The sequence below is a fragment of the Pongo pygmaeus genome, chromosome 17 (assembly GCF_028885625.2).
Source record: "Pongo pygmaeus isolate AG05252 chromosome 17, NHGRI_mPonPyg2-v2.0_pri, whole genome shotgun sequence".
Lineage (NCBI taxonomy): Eukaryota > Metazoa > Chordata > Mammalia > Primates > Hominidae > Pongo > Pongo pygmaeus.
In genome coordinates, this window is record NC_072390.2 from 77,201,766 (window position 1) to 77,219,301 (window position 17,536).

General features: G+C 33.2%; 1 protein-coding gene across 4 annotated transcripts in view; it reads left to right on the forward strand.

Annotated features, from left to right (window-relative positions):
• RELCH (RAB11 binding and LisH domain, coiled-coil and HEAT repeat containing) overlaps nucleotides 1-17,536 on the forward strand; it is a 118,802-nt gene that overhangs the window by 76,229 nt on the left and 25,037 nt on the right. Inside the window, exons 18-25 of one of the 4 annotated variants that reach the window (XM_054461284.2) lie at nucleotides 289-412; nucleotides 2,260-2,308; nucleotides 4,365-4,444; nucleotides 4,907-5,008; nucleotides 9,482-9,588; nucleotides 10,877-10,976; nucleotides 15,284-15,366; nucleotides 16,156-16,219. In XM_054461284.2, the coding sequence (XP_054317259.2) occupies nucleotides 289-412; nucleotides 2,260-2,308; nucleotides 4,365-4,444; nucleotides 4,907-5,008; nucleotides 9,482-9,588; nucleotides 10,877-10,976; nucleotides 15,284-15,366; nucleotides 16,156-16,219 (709 nt within the window). Of the gene's footprint in view, nucleotides 1-288; nucleotides 413-2,259; nucleotides 2,309-4,364; nucleotides 4,445-4,906; nucleotides 5,009-9,481; nucleotides 9,589-10,876; nucleotides 10,977-15,283; nucleotides 15,367-15,869; nucleotides 15,953-16,155; nucleotides 16,220-17,536 lie in introns of those variants that run through there. The other 3 variants (XM_054461277.2, XM_054461280.2, XM_063653782.1) reach the window with 3 other exon arrangements.

The following is a 17,536-nucleotide window of genomic DNA, read 5'->3' on the forward strand; positions in this document are numbered from 1 at the left end:
AGCTCTTGTGTGAAGCATCAGATCCATAGATTTGAGTCACGTTAACTCTGTACTCTGAATTCTACCATTAAGATTTCATATATTTTCTGGCAAACAGTTAAAACTTACTTTTTTAAGTGTATACAGTATAATGTAATCTTACGACCTATTCAGAGGGTCCCAAACAATGCCTTTCCTTTCAAAGAACGAAATAGAAGAGGTTATTAGATTTGCATTGTTTCAGAAATTGGCAAGGCAACAGTAATTTATATGTATCCCCTGCCTATTTTTCTTTCCTTTCATATTCAGGTTGCCACAACTTATAGAAATAGTTGGCAAAATTAATGTTACTTCAACTGCCTGTGTCCATGAATTCTCCAGATTTTTCTGGCGCCTTTGCCGGACATTTGGCAAAATTTTTACAAACACTAAGGTAAAAACTTGTATTCCATGTTTTCTTATATGAAAAAGACATAGAAATGTAATGTGTTACACTGTAACAGAGTAAATAAAAGCATGAACCATTCTTTTATCTAATTTGCTTCTTTAATATCCTAGAATACTATGATAGTAAAAAAAAGTTCTAGTTGGTAATATTCTTATGTTTACTGATTTTTACAAGATGATTTAGCCAAAGCTTTGTTCATATCCAGACTTGGATATAAGCTTTACTCATTGTAGATATCCTCAAAGATTTTCAATATAGGAAGTGTCAGCTAGGGGACTCAACCACAATCCTTTGAATGTGCTGCTGGTACTTACTGTCTATCACAGGTTCAGGAAGCAGCTGTTTGCTCAGCATACTTTGGTAAAAACCTCAAGCGATTGTGGAACCACAGCAACTTATATATAAAACTTGCTGCAAAGATACCACCTCTTAGAATAGCATGGACACTGGAGATAAATTCTACATGTTTCAGTCATTACCAAAAGTATGATTTGTCACATTTGCCTATCCAAGTTATTTTGTAGTTTCAAATATTAACATTGGAATGTCATTAGATCCTAATTTATTCATTAATCCTATTAATCCATTTGTCTTCATAACATTTTGTTAAGCCAGTTCTTTAGAGAGCTAATAAAAAACATAAAAAGGTGTAGTTTCTATAATCAAATGTTAATAAACACATTTAAAAGGTAAGCATTTTAATTATTAAATTTAATTTAGTGTAGCTCTTTACTATTAAATCTATAGTTGAAACATTTAAAGTAAATAGTATGCTATAAGGAACTGGACAAAATTCAGAAGACTTGGGTTGTGGTCCTATTATCTGTTGACTAATGTTTATGATCTTTACTATTTAAGTTAAATTATGTGGGCTTAGTCTTTTCATGTGTAAAATGAAGAATTTGCTTCAGTGTCTTTTACTTCTCTAAGTGCGATTCAGTATGTGAACCTTTTAACATTGGCCTTTCTCTCAGTTTAAGCTAAATATATAAGTTAATGTGCCTCACCTACAGAGAGGAGGGCAAAAACCAGACCTTGATGTTATTGTAGGAAAAACAAAATTAAAATTATTTTGTATTTTTCACTAGCATTCAGTTGTTAAACAAATATAATTTGATTTTCCTGTTATCAATATTGGCAAAAATTGTTTGATATCTCCAAAACAAGTAGCTATTTTTTTTTTTAGAAAAGCAAGTAGGAATCTACTTATGTACTTAACAGTAAGTGGTTGTCTTCAGTGGCCTAAAATCTGTGATAACTTTAATAATAAAAAATTTAAGCAAACCTTTGTTCTAACTTAACATTTTGAAGTTAAACTCTGTATTTCATATTTCAATTTGAAAAGTTGTAATAAAAGATGAACATAAATATCACAGTATGAATATGTTACTTATTAAACACCTGAAGTGACTGGAATTTCCTTTTCATTTTTTAAAAATACAGGCAAATGCTTTTTTCGATAATTCTAACCATGTAATATCTACCTAAATAATCCTTCTATAACCAAGTTCAGTTTTAGAAAGCAGTAATTTCAACCACTTAAAATCATATTGGAAATTATTTTAATTTAATAAAAGAAACCAGAGGCCATTCACTTGTTGACTTGAGTTGATTTTTTCAAAAATTTATCCTTAAAGTTTTTATTTTCATTAATTTGACTCTTTTATCCTAAGCCTCATGATTAAGAATTATTACATTTCTGACCACTTGCTTAGTCATCTATAAAGCTAAATAAATAAATAAATAGTAGTAGCAACAGTAGTAAACATTTCATTTAATCAATCTGCCCATTGAACCTGAGACTTTTTGAATCTTCTCTTTGGGTTGCTTAGGTAAAACCTCAGTTCCAGGAGATTTTAAGACTATCTGAAGAAAACATTGGTGAGTTTGTTCATTATTACTTTTAAAAACAATTGCATTTCTTTATGCAGGAAAAATACTATATTCCCCATATATGTAAATTGTATAAATGAACTAGCAACTACAATTGAAAAGGAAAATTTATATTATGGAGTTCTTGGTTTTATAACCATGTCACATCTAATATCCTTCCCATTAGTGGCAGTGAGATTAATCCCTGTCAGTCTGATTGTAAATATATACCTTCATTGTAATCAAATTGATATAAGGCTGAGCTTTACAACCTGGGTACTCAACCTTTAGAGGTTTGAAGTAGTATATTCAAGAGACTGACAATTATAAAATAAGCTGCATCTAATTCCTAATTAGTTCTATAATACTTTTAAAAATTAAACATAGTAGAAAAGAATGGTATATAAGCATATATGTTTTCAAAATGAAACATGAGAGAAACTACAGGCTTGAATGGGTAGTTCCAGCTACTTCATTGATAGTTTTCACTCATCTACTTTAACAAGTCTAGTTATGGTACCATTGGCCTAAGGACTTGTTTATGTATGGATCTTGTGTCCCTATGTATTTTTCTAGTTTCTAGGAATAAACTGTGGAACATGTGTAGCACCCCCACCCCCATTTTTAACTTGGTTGATTTTGAATATATATATCTATATATATAGAATATATATATATTCTAGGTATATGTGTGTGTGTGTGTGTGTGTGTGTGTATACATATATACATATATATATATATATATATACACCTTAGTGGTTTGAGTTGAATGGTCTAGAAAACACCATTTTTGGCAGTCCTCAGAAGTAGTCAGAGAATGAATAAATTAATTCTTTTAAGCCTGAAGACATTGAAGAGATTTGGGGTGTGGGGCGGGGGTGGACAAATAACTCCCAACGTTTATTTTTAATGTCTTTTTAAAGGATTGATTTTGTAATGCCTAAACTGTTGGTAATATATGTTTATTATTAATTCTTGTGATAAATTATTGAAGAAAAAAGGTAAATATTTTAAAAACTGACAGCTTTTGGATTTATTAGTTAGCCATGAATGTTTAGCTGTTGAAATAAATAGAAGTGATTATTAACCCCTGTATATAGTCCATATCTATGAATATACTTTAAGCTTATGTTCTAACATTAACATCAACACTCCCTCCCCAAAAAAGGTACTCTCACCAAGAGAATAAACAAACCTCAAATACTAATTAATGTGAAAATGGAACTTTTTTGCAAAATTTCTTCAGGGCAGTTAGTTAAATAAATCTTTTCAACTCAATTTCTTTATGTAGTACCCTCAGAAAATAATTTAAAGCCATATAAAAAATAAGTATAGTAAAAAACTATTCTTGGGAATATAACAGCAAACTAAAGTGCCTCATGATCAGTAAATAAGAGCTGTTGGTGCTGTGAATGATAATTGTCCTCTCACAACTTTTCTTTTGAAATTGTCCACAGAGGCTGTATAAGAAAATCTCTTATAAAGCAGTTACAGGGCACACAACTATGGTTTCATGCTTTCCCCTTTTTCTCTGCTTTACTTAGCATGATTCCTTCCCCCTCCATGAAAATAATCAGGGCTCTGTCTGGCTGAAAACCCTATTGAGGATGCAGGAGGGGCTCAGGAAATCAGGCTAGTACTGAAAACTACCTCATATCTAGAAATAGATCAAATAACATATATCTATATGCTTTTAGGTGAGTGCATTTACATTTTACTAAACTGCAAATTGAAAGCATAAAAATTTTGGACAACCTGCCTATAGGGACACTTAGAAGACTTTCAAGAAGAAAGTTCTGATTTCCAATTACGGAAATCAAGAGTATACCATCTCATTTGAGTTATTAAAGTTCTTTGCCATTTATCAGAAATGTTTATGCTAGTGGCTCTTCAGGAAACACTAAATTGTATTTTACAACCACCAATAAACATGTGTTTTCCAAAGTAATGATAATATTTACTTGTAACCTAGTAAACAGTTGTAATTTTAAATATAATCACATTATGATTTTTTTCTTTACACTTAAAATATACTTATTTTTTTTAATTATTTTAATAATTTTAGATTCCTCAGCAGGAAATGGGGTCCTCACTAAAGCTACAGTCCCCATTTATGCAACAGGAGTCCTTACGTGTTATATTCAGGTAAGGGAAAAATTCTTACTCTCTAGTAAAAGGCTTTCCATTTAGAAAAATGCCTAGTATTGTGTCTTCTTAATGTAAGTGACATTGCTACCAATAAAGAAAAACAATTTACTTATTTTATTCAATAAATAATTTATAATGGATAGCATATTTGAAGAATAAGGGCCTGAGTAAAACCTCAGTTGAACAAATAAATTTAGAGATTATGAGCTTTTTGATATTTTGTTAGAAGTGTTAGATTGTACTTACTTAGCAGAGTTTCTTTGTGTTCCATGATAAGTTTTTCATAAATAAATGATAAGCAGAACACATATGTTAGGTGAACTAAGCTACAAAGCACTGTAGAACACTATACCTTATCATCATTTTTAGCTAAGTACTTTTTAATAATGCAGGTTGAGTATCCCTTATCTCAAATGCTTAGGATGAAAGTGTTTTCAGATTTTGGATTTTTTTTTTCAGATAAAGGAGTATTTGCATATACATAATGAGATATCTTGGGAATGGGACCCAAGTCTAAACACAAAATGTGTTTCATATACACCTTATACACATAGCCTGAAGGTAATTTTATACAATATTTTAAATAATTTTGTGCATGAAACAGTTTGTGTACATTGAATCATCAGAAAGCAAAGGAGCTGCTGTCTCAGCCACCTATGTGGACAATCTGGTTGGTTGGTATCCCGATCATCATTCCTGACTTTGCATTTATATGCTACCAATAAGCAATCATTTTCTTATACTTTTTCACATGTAAGTACTTAACAATAAGAAAATATGACATATCATCAATACAGCAAAAAAATAATGTGCTTAGGGTAACAAAGCACAGTAGCATCACCAGAATACCTGTATCAGCTGTTAAACAACAGCCACAGCAAATGAGGACAGGCTTTCACACACAGTATCAGTTTGGTACTCACAAAGTTTCAAATTTTAGAGCATTCTGGATTTTCAGATTAGGGATGCTTAACCTGTACTTTATTTTTCTTAATTGTTACTGCATAACAAACTACCCAAAACATAATGGTCTATTATAACTGTTTCATTTGCTCATGATTCTGCAATCTGGGCCTCACTCAGCTTTCTCCTCTTCTGCTGTTCTTGCTGGCGGTCACTTCTGTTGCTGCAGTAAGTGGGTTAGCTGAAGGGGTCTCTACGTAAGTCTCAGGACCTCTCTCTGTCTCCACATGGCTTCTGAAGCAGCAGAGCCAGACTTACCACATGGTGGCTAATGCCTCCCAAGAATGAAAAGGCAGAATCTGCTAGGCTAAGGCTTAGGCCTGGAATTAGCACAACATGGTTTCTACTGCAGTCCCTTGCTAAATAAGTCACAGGCGCAGCTCAGATTCAAGCAAAAGTAGGGAAGTAAGCCAGGGTGTGAACCAGGAGGTGTGGTTCAGTGGTGGCCACCAACGTAACAGGCTGCCACACTCTACTTAACATTGTTTTAAGTAAATAACATATGATGTGTCTCAAAGCATAGTAGTAATTTTTAGGTATGAGGCAGTCCCACCAGTAAGGTGGAAATACTGACTGAGGATAAAGCACTTTTAGAAGTTAGAATGTAAGAATGAAGAAGGAACACCTTTTCCAATGGTTTCCTGAATTTTTACCCAGTACTAACTTATTTATTTTTCTCTTTAAATTCAAAGTACAGCAATTCATATTTATTGTACTCTTCTTTCTTTTTTCTATTTTTATTATTATACTTTAAGTTCTAGGGTACATGTGCACAACGTTCAAGTTTGTTACATCGGTATACATGTGCCATGTTGGTTTGCTGCACCCATTAACTTGTCATTTATATTAGGTATTTCTCCTAATGCTGTTCCTCCCCCTCCCCCCACCCCACAACAGGCCTCGGGGTGTGATGTTCCCCTTCCTGTGTCCAAGTGTTCTCATTGTTCAATTCCCACCTATGAGTGAGACATGCGGTGTTTGGTTTTCTGTCCTTGTGATAGTTTGCTCAGAATGATGGTTTCCAGCTGCATAGTATTCCATGGTGTATATGTGCCACATTTTCTTAATCCAGTGTGTCATTGATGGACATTTGGGTTGGTTCCAAGTCTTTGCTATTGTGAATAGTGCCGCAATAAACATACGTGTGCATGTGTCTTTATAGTAGTATGATTTATAATCCTTTGGGTGTATACCCAGTAATGGGATCGTTGGGTCAAATGGTATTTCTAGTTCTAGATCCTTGAGGAATTGCCACACTGTCTTCCACAATGGTTGAACTAGCTTACAGTCCCACCAGCAGTGTAAAAGCGTTCCTATTTCTCCACATCCTCTCTAGCACCTGTTTTTTCCTGACTTTTTTAATGATTGCCATTCTAACTGGTGTGAGATGGTATCTCATTGTGGTTTTGATTTGCATTCTCTGATGACCAGTGATGATGAGCATTTTTCATGTGTCTGTTGACTGCATAAATGTCTTCTTTTGAGAAGTGTCTGTTCATATCCTTCACACACTTTTTGACGGGGTTTTTTTTTTCTTGTAAATTTGTTTGAGTTCTTTGTAGATTCTGGATAATAGCACTTTATCAGATGAGTAGATTGCAAAAATTTTCTCCCATTCTGTAGGTTGCCTGTTCACTCTGATGGTAGTTTCTTTTGCTGTGCAGAAGCTTTTTAGTTTAATTAGATCCCATTTGTCTATTTTGGCTTTTGTTGTCACTGCTTTTGGTGTTTTAGTCATGAAGGCCTTGCCCATGCCTATGTCCTGAATGGTATTGCCTAGGTTTTCTTCTAGGGTTTTTATGGTTTTAGGTCTAACGTTTAAGGGTTTAATGCATCTTGACTTAATTTTGTATAAGGTGTAAGGAAGGGATCCAGTTTCCGCTTCCTACACATGGCTAGCCAGTTTTCCCAGCACCATTTATTAAATAGGGAATCCTTTCCCCATTTCTTGTTTTTGTCAGGTTTGTCAAAGATCAGATGGTTGTAGATGTGTGGTGTTATTTCTGAGGCCTCTGTTCTGTCCCATTGGTCTATATATCTGTTTTGGTAGCAGTTATTATACTCTTCTTTCAAGACAAATTTGAATCATCCTATGGTATTAAAATACAGTTATACAGTATCACATATTACCTTGCAATAGAAGTTACAGCTCTGTTAAAGTGGCACAGTATCCTTTTAAATTTTTCTTTTCTATACTAGTTTCTAATACTACCCTGATATGGATACTTTTCTGTTTGTAAAAGATTTTAAGTCATGTATGTTAATAAGTTGTCTCTATTGTTCATAAATTTGTGGAGATCAAAGATATTAAGTCCTAACAGTGCCAGACACAACAGTTTGCCTACCATTCTCCTCTTTAACTTTGGAAAGTGTCCTTGTATAATGTGTGATGTCAGTATTTTATTCTCTCTCTTTTTCACCCTCTTGAAGTTTTGTTAATATTTTTATTTTGACCATAAATAACATTTTAAATCATAATAATTAAATGCCAAGAACAAGGTTTGGCTCATAGTAGGCCCTCAGAATGGATCTGTTGAATAAATGAATAAGGGGCATTTCTTTTGAGTCATTATGAAGTCTAAATATGTTATTCATATCTGTAAAGAGATAAGAACTTTTCAGCTTATTACAAAATAAATAGTTTATTGAGGTAGCAATCACAGATTGCTAGTGTTTCTTATTTTAGGAAGCACATACCAGCAGTTAATGTTTATCTCACTAAACAAAAATTTTTGTTAGGGTAAATTGCATTAAACAAAAATTATCTTGAATCAAATATATAAGCAGTATTACTTGTTTTGAGATTCCAAAAATGATAAATAAGATTATAGTAAATTTTTAAAAATCGAAAAAATTCATACTTATTTAGAGGTCTTATTTTATAGCTCTTATTTCACATTTAGGTTTTTCTCAGATTTCCAGCTTGTTTTCCAAAGTTATGTCTATTTTATATTTGAAATAGTAGGCAACTAAAAATGGGTGAACTCACCATTCCAGCGTTGTCCTGATGCTGATTTGTCAGTTAAACTGCGTGTCCTAAAACTGTTACATTCATCCTTTTTTCATGTTAACCATTACTTTGTCAGTCCTTATCTCTACTTCATTCTAAACTAACCTGATTATGTAGCAAAAAAAAAAGGGTAGGTGGTAATCCAGGCTTCCTCATGGATCTATTGATACATTCAGAAGCTATTTACTGTTGACCTCCTGTGTCCCTAATGTCGACTTGACCTTATTATGTATTTATTTTCTGACAGACTATCAGATTCCCTTCCCATATACATTGAGGTTAATTTAACATACAACGTTATTTTTTTTTACTCTCTTAATTTAGCAGGTTTTCTTTTTCTAACATATTTTCTGATTATGAAAGTAATAATAGTTCATTGAAAAAAGTTTGAAAAACACAGATTATTTTTTAATCAAGGTGTGCATCTGTTTCTTAAAAGAACACAGTAGTCTATATTTTACCAAGCGTGCAGTTTTCACCACTAGGATATTGCAAAGATCATTCCTTAGAAATCAATTTTCTACTATTTTTTCTACAAGGGGGTAACTATTCTAGTAGTTTGTATTATATAGAGCCAAAATGTATGGGAACTAAAATTCGTAAGGTAAATTTTAATAAAAGATTATACCTTTTAATGTTCTAAATCAGGACCAACCATCCAAACTTTTACAGTGATGGAAATAATTTACAGCTGAGTTGTCCAATCAGATGGGCACTTGCCACGTGTGTCTATTAAGCCTTTGCACTGTACCCAGTTTGACTGAGGAACTGAATCTTTCACTTTACATAATTTCTTATTTAAATTTAAATATAAGTAGCCACATGTGGCTAGTGGCTACTACTATATTAGACCACAGGTCTAAATTAAAGTATCAGGATAGTCTGTCTTCATACCATTCTGATGATAGATATGCTTAATAAATATCTTTTAATTAAAATAGCTTCCAAATTTGGATATTTTCCCCTTATTTGGTAACATTTTCTAATTACAGATAGGTAAATATGGTATTTAGTTCTACTTGATTGTTTGGAAATTCAGTATCAGTATTTTTCCTCTGTAGGAAGAAGACCGAAAACTGTTAGTTGGATTCTTAGAAGACGTAATGACGCTGCTTTCATTATCTCATGCTCCTCTTGATAGCCTGAAGGCTTCTTTTGTGGAATTGGGGTAAGAAATAACAGCTTATAGTTTGCTAAAAGGCATATAAAGTTTTTAGATTGGATTTATAGAGTACATATTTTAAGTCTAAAAGAGTTGACATGCACACCAATTCTCTTGGTTTTGAAACTTAAGGGTTTTTTTGTGTATTTTAGTTTGTTTCTTGGTTTTGCTTATTTGTTCATTCTTAATATTTTATAATCAATACATTGTAATTTAAAAAGTAGGGGAAAGAGTGCAGACATATGTTTTCTTTGAAGCAGTTGGAGAAATAAAATCAAGTACAGATTTGAAGAAAATTTAGTTTCCCACAACTGAAAAAGGAGCCCCAAGTGAAAGCCAGCTTCTTTGGCTCCTATTTTCACTCTGTTTAATTTGCTTAGTGCTGCTCATCATCACATCATCTGGCTGCTAAAATAATTTTATCTCAGTCTTTACTGAAAACACACTCATGCATTTGTTAATAATACCACCTTTCATTTGCATAGGCTTCACAGCCAACATACCCTTCCATATAGATGGTTTGAGTTGATTTTATTTGATTCTACAACAACCATGTGACATACATAGGACATGTACTGCTTCCCCAATTTTTATAGATGCAGAAACCAAGACCCACAGAAGTTGTAACTTACCCACTTGACTCTTAGTCCAGTGGTCTTTCCTTTTTCCTCATGGAGAAATTTGTTTCTTCATAATTTTAACTTGCATGCTATTAAAAAGAGTGGAATTATCTGTCACAATTGTGAATTCTTAGAGAAGTTACAAGTGTGATTTCTGAATATGCTAAAAGATTTTGGTTGTATAAGGAAGGTGACATCTTTTTTAGAGAATCTTAGTTGTTTGTTTATATGTTTTTTGAGACGGAGTCTCACTCTGTCATCAGGCTGGAGTGCAGTGGTGCGATCTCAGCTCACTGCAACCTCTGCCTCCTGCGTTCAAGCAATTCTCCTTCCTCAGCCTCCTGAGTAGCTGGGACTACAGGTGCGCACCACCATGCCCAGCTAATTTTTGTATTTTTAGTAGAGACAGGGTTTCACAATGTTGGCCAGGGTGGTCTCGATCTCTTGACTTCATGATCTGCCCACCTTATCCTCTCAAAGTGCTGGGATTACAGGCGTGAGCCACTGCGCCTAGCCAAGAATCTTAGTTGTAACCTATCTAACCAAACAAAGTAATTCCATATGTTCTGCAAATATTGTTATCATTAGTATTCCTTATAAATATCGTGTTTTTCAGTACACCAGTAAGGGACTGTGACTCTCAATTTTAACACTGTTTCTTTTTTTTCTTCTAGTGCAAACCCAGCCTACCATGAGTTACTATTAACTGTTTTGTGGTATGGTGTTGTCCATACTTCAGCACTCGTGAGGTGTACTGCTGCTAGAATGTTTGAGGTATGTCAACACATGCTTCTTTTGGTTTCAATTATAATGATTTTTTTTTTGAGAAGAAGAAGGGAATTTTTTTTAATAAAAAAAGGCTTTGCATATCATGTTATGTTGATATATATTTTATGGCTTTGAACAGTGTCTAGTTGTGTACTGTGTGATGGGGCAGAAATTTAGCTTTAACATATTTAAAAATGTTTTCTCTCCTTACTGGTTCCTTGAATGTTATTCAATTATCACTTTTATTTCTCAAACTATCTTTTAAATCTTATTTTAATTTCTAACTTACATAACTCTTTCTGACTATACTTTTCGATTTACTGAGGTAAATGACTACTAAAATAAACTGAAACAACATAGGATATCTTTCAAGTTGTAAAATATAGTTAAATTTATCAGTAGCATTAGAAAATCAATTATTGCGATTATGGAAATGTTTATTTTATTGGTTACTCCTACTTCACTATTCCCTAACATTTCATATGTAGAATAACATCCCAATACATTAACTGCCCATAGAGTTGTAAAAGAGAGGAGACCAGATAATTTACCTAAATTGTATTAAATTGCTACCTACCCAAGTTAAGTATGAAATTGAAATAACTATCTTTTGTACCCATCATATAGCAAATTATGTCATAGCCCTAGTATGTGTGTAGGCGGGGAGCAGTGAGGTTGAGGTTTAGAACTTTATTTGAGCACTAAAATTCGTTTACTGTTTCTTATTGATTTCCAGTCTTGCAATAAATCTAGGCTGCCTTGGTTCAGTTTCCATCTCTGCTACCTAGTGACTTTGTAAATTACTTGGACAAGGTTGTGCCTCTCTGAACCTTAGTTTCCTCGTGTACAAAAGAAAGTTGATAACAAAAAGTATCTGTCTCAAAGTATCAGTCTCAAAGGATTTTTGTTAATAATAAACTAATTAATGCTTGTAAAGCCCTTAAAACAGTCTCTGGAACATAATAAGTGCTTATATGTTTACTGTCATTATCATTTTTTTCATCCATGCTATTACTTCACAAAATATATGATAGTGATAGGGAACATATACTTATCCAAACTAAAATTGCCCCAATATTCATGTGTTTCTTAAAATACCTAAACATTTATTTCTATAAAAAGAATTGGGTAATTCAAATCTTGCCAAATATCAGAATTTCTCCACAATTTAAGATAAATTGCAATTGGAGATGGGGTACTGATATATTTAAAATGTATGCTTTCTAAAATTTTCAAATACGTAAATTAGATTTGTGAATTCAAGAAAATTCCATTGTTATCAGGAAGTTGAAAATTCTCCATCCATGTTATTCCCTCAGTTATCATACAGAAGCAACTTTTAAAAAGCCGTAATCAGGTTTTTTGTGAAGATGAATGCCGAAGTCACTATTTGGTTTTATGTCTAGTACAAGTTCCTTCTGGATATAAATCGTTTTGATTATTCAATATACTGAAAAGGGGGCATTACCATGAAAGAAAAGTCATTCATCAGTCTCTCCTCTCCCCAAAAAGAAAAAAGTATCTTTTTAAATGAAGAGCTATTTCTGTAATATACTCTCTTCCTATGATTTTATTCTAAGCTCATAAAAGCTATTTCTTTTTCTTAAATCTTTTGTCTCTAAAATGTGAGTGTGCACTGGTGAATCACACCATATAAATGAAAATAAGTAAATAAAAGGAATCCTCCCTTTTCATTTGTTTTGAGGTTTTTTGCTTGTTTTGTTTGGTTTTCTGCCTTCTTATATGTGGCTTATGTCTGGTTTTGGTTTCTCTGTTTGCTGTCAGTGCTGGTCTGGAAACTATATCTATCTATGCTTAAGCAGTTTTCAGTGTCCTCAGGTTGTTGATGAACTTCTGGATCTTGTTTGAGAGACTATTTCAATGTTTTTCAAATTCATTAATGATACATTTCAATGAGCATGTCAGAAAAAGTTATCAGTAAGAGAAATTAAAGTTCCTTTTTTGTCAGTGGTTCTTATTTGAACAAAATTGTATTAAAAGAATAATGGGTCATAAGATTTATTTTGATACCAGTGCTTTATAATTTAGAATTATGCCTGCTTACCCTAAAAAAGTTAATTCAAAATAAAAACATAAAAAAAACATTCTTTTTTTAAAAGGTAAGACCAGAAAGAAAAGAAAATGAGAAATGAGAAGAAAATGAGAAATGCATATACCAGGAACCTAATAGGATATGGTCACTGAAATTCACTAATAAATTTAGGTTAATTTTTAGACAGCAGGACAAAAAGAGGGAACCCAATCAATCATATTATTCCCATTGTTAAATATGGGAATATAAATTACTTTTTGAAGTAGCAAATTAATAAAATTATTTTATAAGAGGAACTTATCATGTGTTATAATAAATTTCCCAAAAGATGCAGAAAAGAACTTCATATATATTTTAATCATAAGGAAATTGAGCATGTAACATTAGAACACAACTCAAAGAGGTCATGGATTTTAAGTCAGATGGGATAGAGTTCCTTTGCAGGCCCTGCAACTTAGACTTGGACAAGTTACTTCCCTAAGCCTCAGTTTCTTCATCTGTTAAAATATTGATGATATTTGTACTTACCTCATCAAGTGAAAAGATCAAATGATATATTGTGTTAAAGTGTATAACAATTGATAGCTCTTAAATGTACTTTGTGATTTTCTGGTTTAATAAGGAAATTGAACTTAAAAACCCTATACCAATGAAAAATTAATTTGTCCCCTACATTACCTCTTTTTTAATGCTTTTGACAGACTCAGGATAGCAGAAATTTCAAGATGCTGATTCAAATCTAAGCAATCTTACTTATAAAATGATACAGAGAAGAAAGTTTTATTTAACAATATTTGAACTTCCTTGTCCTATTTATTTCTATCCAATATCTGTAATGTTTAAGATATTAAAAGTTCTTTGTCATTTTATTCCTGGTTAATTATCTGTTTTTTTATACAAATTATTTCAGAATATTGAAGTAGATTCTAAAATGAATCAATTGGTAAATGGTCAAAAATCATTGCAAAATTAAGAATCTTCACATAAAGTGAGTTTCTTTCTCTGATGTGTTATATAGGAGGAATACCTTCACATATGCACACAATGGTAGATTTTTGTTCCAAAAAATTCTGTGACATCTTTGATCTTCTGTGAGGACTAAGTACTAGTTACTAGGTAAACAGATTGCTGAGCATTTAGGATTAATATGTGCTTACATTCTGAAATTCAGAAGGGGATTGCCCTTCTCGGATGAACTCATAAAATTCAGTAGTATTTATCAAACAAAATGTGTACGGCTCAGTATTGTTCTCTTGTATTGCATTTTAGCATTGGTTGCTAAATGAATTGTTTTGTGATTAGATTATAGAGATCTAGTTCTACTCATCTTTTTTATTTTAAATTTTATTTGAATTTATAAGAAATCTAAAACAAAGACCTATTTAGATATTAACTAAAGTTTTTTAAATTAGATCATTTCTTCCAAACATATTACAAATCATATATTCTTGCAGTAATCAAAATAATTAAACTCTCATTTCTTGAATGCCTGTTTGTCAGGCACAGTATTTAGGTATGTTATTTGCAAATTCATAGCACAGCGGCCCTTTGAGGTAGATAATAATATCACCATTTTCAGATGAGAAAACTTGCGTTTCAAGAGATTATGGAAAATACTATATATCTAAGACCACATGGCTTGTATGTGGAGAACTGGCGTCTGAACCCAGATCTGATTCCCAAGTGCAATACTTTCCAGTAGGCAGCCTTATATCTCTGTACCTCAAAAGAGAAAGCTATATTATTTTAAAAGGTTAGGAATTTTCCCATATGGGTTTAAAATACACTTGCTATAGCACAATAATAAGTAGTTTAGTGGTGGCTGCTACTCATGTGAGTTTGGTTTAAAAACAGCGCAGTTTGTACCCTGTTGGTCATAATAAAAGCATACCACCCTTACTTTGAGAATTTTAACCATAGAGCACAATATGTGTCAAAGAAGCTAAAAAAGTATTCTTTTCAGTTGCATTTTGATGGACATTGAAATTGCTTAGACTCTTTGACCAAAAGTACAAACTGCTGTTGAACTGGTGACAAAATCTGTTTTCATGGACGCTAGGCTACTTAAGCTTTATTTTCCTCCTAAGCATTCTCTGCCTTTGTAAAGCACTCTAGAAGCAGTATTTGCTTAGCTTCTAATTTTGGTTTTGCTTTTGTGTTTTCTCTCTTTCTCTTGGTTGTTCCTTCCTTCTTCCCGTGGCGCACTGTGTTTGCTCTTTCCGTGCATCACCTGTGAATACCCCCTGTGCTGACCAATCAGCTGTTGGTGAAGGGGGTGAATGAAACTCTGGTAGCTCAGAGGGTTGTTCCTGCTCTCATTACTCTCTCCAGTGACCCTGAAATGTAAGTGTCATCCCTGCCTTTTATATTCAGCATCCCTTTCAAAATGCGCCTGTCAAGAAATAACCATCAGCTCTTAAATTTATTGAAGAATCTCTTTAAATTAATAATATTGGATTATGCTTATTTGATTTTAAACTTTATCGTATTATTCTTTATATATCATGGTTCTTTTTAAATCAACCCTCACCATAAGTGTAATTTGGAGGCCATGTATTGAAAAAATATATTAGTAATATTGGTGCTCAATAAATACTTCCAGAACCTAAAATATGCTGATGGACTGTTTCTTTCAAGCCAAGAAGGGATGCTCTCCTAATCTCACTAACAGGTTGTTACCAGTAAGTGTAGTAGCATGAACCAATGGCCTAACATTTTAATGTCTCGTGTGGATGACTAAACCAAGAAAGGCCAATGAGTCTGCCTGCCCATCCTCAGTCACAGCTAACCCAGTTCTTATTCCAGTTTACCAAACCATTTTTTATTGCATGTTGACTGGTTTACAGCTGACTCTTCGAGGCATGAGTGAAGCGTTAGTTGACAAGCGGGTTGCTCCGGCCCTTGTTACCTTGTCCAGTGATCCTGAATTGTGAGTTTCACAGACTGCGACCTTAAGTTATCCTGTCTGTCTTTTTGAGCATTCTTCTTGGTCTGCTTTTTTTAAATTTATTTAATTTGTCATTGCTAGAAACTAATACAGTATATTTACCTTGTACTTACTTTAATATACATTTTAATAATACTCGTTGTTCATCTCAAAGCTTCAGTTTCTTTCTGTTTTAATTCTAACAGCTCTGTCAGGATTGCCACAATTCCAGCCTTTGGCACTATTATGGAAACAGTAATTCAAAGAGAGGTAGGAATAATTGAAATTTATTTTTGTCTGTGTAATATTGATGTGATCATGATGCAGGTATCTGGTGGTAGGCTGCAGGGAGCATCTTACCTTTCATTTTGTGCCCTAGTTTGTTATAGGCCAGAGGAGGATCTCACTGTGTGAAAACATGGCAGCCTAACCAAGGTATATTTCCATATCCTAAGGAAATCTCTAGTCTTTCCTCTCAGTCAGAACATTAAGTATAGGCCAAGCTTTCAGGGATGTCCAAGGGAGAGAATATAGTCACGGGTTCTTAGTTTCTCTTTCTGATTGGGCCAGTAAAGCCCCTTCCTCTTCCCTCTTTTCTACTTATCACTAGAGACAGAAACTAAAAACCCCGGCTTCAGGCTGCTAAAAGCCTTAAACAAAACAAAACAGAACAACAACAAAATAAGGTGTATTGGACAAGCTTGCTAGATGTTCTATTGTAAGCTGAGCTGGATATTGCAGTTTTGAATAATCCTTCAAATCAGGTCTATTTCCAAAGCCTTCTATTATCCAGTAGGCTTCTGGCCAATCTACATAAATTCTTGATTGCCAGTGTTGCACAGATTTGAAGACTGTTTTCCCAGATAACATTAGGAACACAAATGTATCTCAGTTATAAATGAAGGCAAGAGTGCATTTGTATTCTGATAACTGTGTCATTGATATGAAACTGTAAAAGTCGGTTGGTAGACTGGTATCCTCTTGTTGCAGAGTAGATCTCTGGGCAGACCCTCTGTCATGCCTGTTTCAGGAGACCACCAAGGTCTTCCTTCTTAAACGTGTATTTTGATTCTGAAACTGATTTCTATTTGCAACACTAACTATAAGACACTTCTCAAAATTGGTATCAGATTTTTATTTCTTTGTTATTATATTGGATATGTCCTTATACAAATGAAAAAACCCTGTAGATTAGAACATAAATTATTTGTGGACATATTACCCAAAAGAAAAAAGTTTTAATAAAACTCCTTTGTCATATAGATTTTTTATAACAAAAACTGAAGTTTTGTTAGTTACAGAAAGAATGTTTTCCATTTTTTCACTTATCTATTTCACTGGTGAAGCCACAGAGGAAAAGCACATCATTCTGCAAAGCTTGCAGTCTTGGCAGAATTTCAACATGTTCTCAAATCCTAAAATAAAAATGTCTTTTAGGGAAATGTGAGTAAGATGTAAGTCATTAATGACTCATTGCTTTCAGAAGGTGAATAATTGGGTAACTTACAGTGTGATTTGTTTTAAGAATTATAATTTAGATACAAAATAATCATAACTTACCTACTTTTCCCTAAATACAGTGGGATT